Source organism: Gymnogyps californianus, chromosome 3, assembly GCF_018139145.2.
Source record: "Gymnogyps californianus isolate 813 chromosome 3, ASM1813914v2, whole genome shotgun sequence".
Classification (NCBI taxonomy): Eukaryota; Metazoa; Chordata; class Aves; order Accipitriformes; family Cathartidae; genus Gymnogyps; species Gymnogyps californianus.
Window position 1 is genome coordinate 78,299,133 of NC_059473.1, and position 6,000 is coordinate 78,305,132.

The following is a 6,000-nucleotide window of genomic DNA, read 5'->3' on the forward strand; positions in this document are numbered from 1 at the left end:
TTAATTGAAAATAATCTAGATAGATAACAGATACATAGCTAGTGTTCCTATAGAATCCTAAACACAGACACAGGCAAAATTACAGCTACAGGGATAAGGTAAACTAGTTTATGTTACTTACAGGCTAATCTTTGTCATGACTGTTCTGGAAGCATCCAAACTCTTCAGCTTCAAGCTGTCTAAATCAGAATTTGTCTGTCTCTCAGCTGACATACACAGGTCTCCATTTTTAATCCCATCAGCACGCAAGAAAGGTCTTCCATCTGAACCATTACCATGCTTTACTGCCTTGGTCTCATTTCTGCCTTCAGCAAACACCACGGCAGTGTCTTCTGTCTTATCAGCCAAAGAAACTTTGGGAGACTCCAAGCTGTCTTCCCCAAAAGCCACAGGTACAGTTCCCTTTTCCACCGAAGTTCTTTTTGTCACGGGGTTACTCTCTGGTGATGCTAAAGGTTGCCTTTTTGAGGAATAATCTTTTACCTGACCCTTCAAACCAGTAGGGGAAATGGGGACAGCGTCCGACTGACTCTTTTTATATGATCTTCTCCTTGCAGGGGTTGCGTTTGAGATCTGCTGCTTTCCTTTGTCAGCTTCAGTTTTAGATGCCCCTTTGTGAGCAGATCCAACTTTTAGGTCCTGATTATTACCTGGGGAAGAGGAATTCCTTTCAGGAGTCTGTTGAGGAGACTTTGCTTTTTTTTCCGAGTTTATTATCTTGTCTGAAAACACCTCAGAAGGGACATCATCCTCAAAAACAGATTCTTCTCTTGCAGTAGTCTCAGTCTGGTTTCTCTCTCCATTTGGAATGTCACTAGACGACTGAGATTTTCTCCTTTTTCCAGACCTTTTATTAGCAGATTTTTTATCCATTGTGTCCGAGTCACTACAATTTTCTTCTGATGTAACAGTCACAGGTTCATTAAGGAGTTCGTCTGGTTTTCTTAGATAGATATCAACTGTTAACACTCTAGCAGAATGTGTGTGTTCACTTGCTGGAGATTCCAACTCATACGGCAAATCCTTTGGTTTTGCATGCCCAGGCTCCTCAGACACCCACGTGTTCACGAGCTGCTTGTGGCTTAAGATACTCTTTTCTAAGTCTTCATTAGACAAATTTCTCAAGCTTTTTATGAAATCTGGAGTTGTGGAATTATTTATATCTGTGGTGGATTCCTTCTCCAGTTCCGGGGTTTCCACATTCAGGCTACTCTCAAAGAAAGAGTTTTTAATGGTTTCACTGCTGCTGCTCCAATCTGCTGACCATTCACTGTCAGAAGAGACTCCCCTACTACTCCATTCTGAAATGGTATCACGATACAGTGGTCCTACCTCCCCACTGAAATTATATTCCTGCGTCTCAGAAACAGCGCTTATGTTTCTCACTTGCTTCTGTACTTGAGGAGCTTCGTGTCCTTCCTTTATGTGCCTACAGTATACTGGCTGCACTCTGTGAGGAGAAACTGACCTCTCCCCTTTCCGATGTGAAGTGTGTTCTAGTGAACTTTTGACATTTTTCCTTTTCCCCGTACCAAACAAATTTCCAAGTCTTTCCAAAACTGGTTTCTTTTTATTCTCTTCTCTGGAAGAATCTGGAAATTGTGAGGTGGACTACAAAAACAAACAAACATACATTTGGTTAATGTCAAAATTGTTTCTATAGTACATTTGTTTGTATTAGCACCACCTATAAATTAAAAGGATACGGTGAATGGGAGCAAAACAGCTTACTGAACAATACTAGTTCTCAAAAAAGAACAAGAAAAACAAAACCCTCCAAAAACAATTAAAATCCCAAGATCCTTCTGTATGTTTTTGCCTGTGTTTGTTTATAAGTACACTCATCTGGCCTTACAATACCAGCACTATATGTCCCAAATCTCAAACTTTTGCACAATTAGTTAACATCACCCAAAATAATACAGGAAAGCATCCTGGTGTCTGCAAGACTGGGTACAAACTGCTTGGTCAAAATTTTCCTTACAAAAACACGAGTGGGGAGTTTAACTTTCCTCTCCATACTGGCTGAGTTAGTTTTGACACTTGTGCTGGTAGAATAGTTTCAAAGGTGTAAGTTGTAGTACAATTCATACATTTCTCATTAATGAAGTGCAATAAATACTTGGTTTATGTTTTGGGCTAGAAAACCCAGAACTATAAAAGCCACTGCATCATCCAATGAGCATTACTGGGTCAAATACTGCCCTGGATTACTCTTGGTGAAGTTTTCCCTTACAACTTCTAATTAACATGGTAAACAGGAAACACGCAACAGCATTGCCGAGTATACATGCATATTTGCATTTTAATATATTAGCACTTTTTACATGCCGGTACGATGAATACTTGTTTTCAGATGTCTATTTCGGAACACCGCGAGTATTTCCTACTTCGGCGGACCAGACCACCCGAGGAGAGCGGGTCCCTCTCGGCAGCACGGAGGCTGTTTCGGCGCACTTTTAAACTCGTTTTTTTGCTGCAAACGCCGCGACCGCCTGCCAGCGTCTGGGCGTCTCTTCCACCGCCGAGCGCGGGCCGGCCGGCGCTGAAGCACCCGCGCCCCCGGCGCAGCCCCGCCGCCGCCCTCGCCCCACCGCGGGGCCGGCACGGTTCCCCCCCCGCCGCCGCTTCCTTTCCCGCTGGGACGGCTACGGAGCACCGGCCCAGCCGGCGGCGCCAGGCCGGTACCACCTCACCGCCCCCCGGCCTGCGCGTTACCGGGAGGGAGAAGCCCCCCGAGACTGCCGCCGTCCTCCCCCCGTCCCAGAACGGAGCGAGCGGGAGGAAGGAGCCGCGGCGGACTTTACCCACCCCGGCCGCGCCGCATCCTCGCCCGGCTCCTCAGGTGCAGGTGCGGGCGCCTCGACTCCCCGCTCCGCCGAGCGAGGGGCCCCCGCCAACGGCCCCAACACTCACCGCCCGGCGCGGCTCGGCTCGGCTGTCCCTGCGCGGAGCTGCCCCACACGCACGGCGCCGCTACCCGCGCAGCTGCCCCGGCGCCAGCTGTCTGAGCGCTCCGCCTCGGCCCGCCCCCGCAGCGCGCCTCGGCCCGCCCCGAGCCGCCGCCCCGGCCGCGGGCAGCGGCTCTACCTGCCCGGGCCGCCTCCCTCGGCCGCGGAGGGAGAGGCGACGGCGTACCGGCCCCCAGCGAGGGCGAAGGCTGAGGGGCAGCGGAAAGAGGGGGGACAGCGGGCGCCCTCGGCCACGGGCGAGGCCGTCGAGGGGGCGGCGGAGCGCGAGTGGGCGCCGCATCCCGTACGTGCCCCAGCAGCCCGCGGTGCGGCGGCTTCCATGTTATTGAGGGCAAAACGCCGCCCCGGGCGAAACCGACAAACTTTTGATGTTGAGGGAACAGCGCCAAGGACTGAACGCAGGCAGTTCACGCCGCCGCGGCGGCCGGCTGCAGCGAGGGCTGCCCGGCGTGAACCGGCGCCCGGCCCGGGAGAGGGCCAGCGCTCTCCCTCCGCCAGGGCGAAAGGAAGGGGCGGCGGGGCCTGGGGGCACCCGTTTGTCTCCGGCCGTCACGAGAGCCGCCGGCGCACCGGCTGCCAGCGGGCGCGGTTTTGCCGCTGCCCGCGACGGCTGCGGGGCAGGGGTGGGGGGACGGCAGCGGCGGCGGCCCGGTCTCCCTCCCCGGCCCCGGCCGCGCGGAGGTGCCGAGCCCCAGCAAGGGCCCGGGAGTAGGCGTCGCTCTCCCCAGCCCCGCGGCAGGACCTGCCCGCGTAGGCATGCTGGGGCCGGCACCGCCCGGCGGCTGGGGCCCTTGTGGGAGATCTCGGTTCAAAGCCCTGCGGGGAGATGAACCCGCATCCTCCACCTCGCAACCGGCGGGCGCGGCTGCCTGCCGTCTGCGCCTGCCGCCCCGGCCTCGGCCTGCCCTTGGCGCGCCGCCCGCGGGCCGCGGCCCCGGCTGCAGGGGGTCGGGGCCGCAGGCGCCCCACGCCGAGGCGGCCTGCCCCCGTCCCCGGCCGGGGCGGCGTGAGAATGACTCCGCGGCCTAATGGTGCCGGCGCTCTCCCCGGGCGCTCAATTAGTATTTAATGTTTAATGAATGCTAAACTAGTCCTCTTCTAATTAACGCTTAATTACTTCTATGAAGTGGAACAGCTTCAACAGGAAGGACCACGCAAGTCTCACTTCGGCGCTTCTGAGGCCCCTGCGCGGGGGCGGAGAGACACCAGGTCAACCCGCCTGCGGCTGGCTGGGTGGCACGGCCCGCAGCATGTCTGGCCCTCTGGCTATTGAAGAAAATAAGGGCCTTTTTTACGCGGTCGTTTCCTCCTCCGGGTGAAAAAGTGTTAAGTTAGTTATTTTTCTTTCATCAACAGACTAACATTTGGCCTCTGTTCTAAAACTCCCCCAAACATGAGTTGTGAAACATGGTCTCGGCTCCAGGAGAGCCCCACAGAGCCGACTTGCTGCCAGTGAAACGGTGTGCGGCAGCGAGGCTTGCCCAACGCATGAAAAATACAGAAAACCTAAGCTGGGGAATAGGTAGAGTTAGCTTCTCATACTGCAACCAAGCAGAAATCCATGGGAACCCTTGTCTCTGCCTACCTTTCTTACATGTGTTACTCATACAATTGATAAGCAACTGTACCACCAACGAAGTCCTGTGCCTGCACACACAGGGATATTCCCCCAGCGGTTTTCAAATAGGCAACTCTATGATCATGACCTTGAACTTAAGTTTTGGGGTTGTTGGGGTGGTTTTTTTTAGAGATAGTGAAATAATCTGCAAATGAGAAAATTTGATGTCTGTTTTTTCCCTCCCTTCGCTGACTTCTTTCAACCAGTAGAACCAAAACGCTCAATTAAATAAAGAGCAACCTTAAGGGCTGTGTTGAGGTCATACAGCCCAGACAGTTAAAGTGCTTTAGTGATAACAAAAACAACTATAAATTTCCCTATCAGATGCAACAATCATGAGTAATGCAGCCCAATTACTATCTAATTTCTTGATTCTACGTATGTATTGCCAGTACTAATTAATTCTAGGGAAGGGATAAGGAGACAGTAATGAACATTGCTAGCTAAAAAAAAGTAAATACGAAATTTTCAGGAACACTTAAAGCAAGCCAATAAGGAATGAGTGACACTAATTTCTCTGAAAATTCATAATAACTACAAGTGTGAGGAGGATGCCTATATTGTTCATATTAAAAACTGGTGAAACACCAAAACAGGGGAAGTTTAACTTCATTATGGTGTCAAACTGCATATTAATATTTGGATGTAAAATAGCTGTCAGTCCTCTAAATTAATTGGGATTACATTATCAACCTGACAGTCATTATTACACTTGCAGTCAAGCTTTGGGTTTGCAAGACTATGCTTGGAAAAAATTAGTTATTTGAACTGTGGATCTGGATTTCTCTCTTCCCAGCAGCTGATTTTCATAAAGTCCATGGGAACTTAATTATCTTTGAGACGTCTCCCCCTTTAAAATGTAGTTTAAACTGTCCAACAAGTTCAAAAGGTGTTGGATGGAAGGGAGGAGGGACAGCCAGCCAGTCCAGTCACATAAGCCTTGTTTCCTCAGGGAACGAGGCTAAAGATTTTTTCTTGATCTTGAAATAGCTGCCCTATGTAAACTGTTTTGAAGTAATTTCTTCATACAAAGTACCTTAATTATATACAGCTCTTTCAAAACACATAAAAGGCCAGGTACTTGCCCTGAAGAGCTTGTATTTTAACTCAGATAAATGTAGGTGAGCCAGTATTGCCAGTGCAAGAGGGCACACAGACCAAGCTGCTCAAGAAGCTCCAAAGTGGGGCCCAGCCTGACAGAGCACACCACTGAAATGTTTGATTTTCAGAAGGCAAGAAGTATCCTTGCTCTGCAGATCAGGCTTCTTCAGCGTGTTTCTGCTCAAGGATTCTTACCCTTGAGACATTAGCCGTTTCAGAAATCCCTGATCAAAGGCGTTGGCAACTAAAAAAACCAGAGGACTTGCCTATCCATTCCTCGGACAGCATGGAGGAAGCCGTGTCAAGTAC

At 51.0% G+C, this 6,000-nt stretch overlaps 1 protein-coding gene across 1 annotated transcript in view; it reads right to left on the reverse strand.

The window, feature by feature from the left end:
• The window catches only part of CRYBG1 (crystallin beta-gamma domain containing 1), a 44,132-nt gene extending 41,175 nt beyond the window's left edge, over positions 1-2,957 (reverse strand). The window contains exons 1-2 of the mRNA XM_050893732.1: positions 2,917-2,957; positions 122-1,611 (exon numbers count right to left, since the gene is read on the reverse strand). Coding sequence (XP_050749689.1) covers positions 122-873 — 752 coding nt within the window. The 5' untranslated portion in view covers positions 874-1,611; positions 2,917-2,957. The remainder of the gene's footprint in view (positions 1-121; positions 1,612-2,916) is intronic.
• Between the last annotated feature and the right edge of the window lie 3,043 nt (positions 2,958-6,000).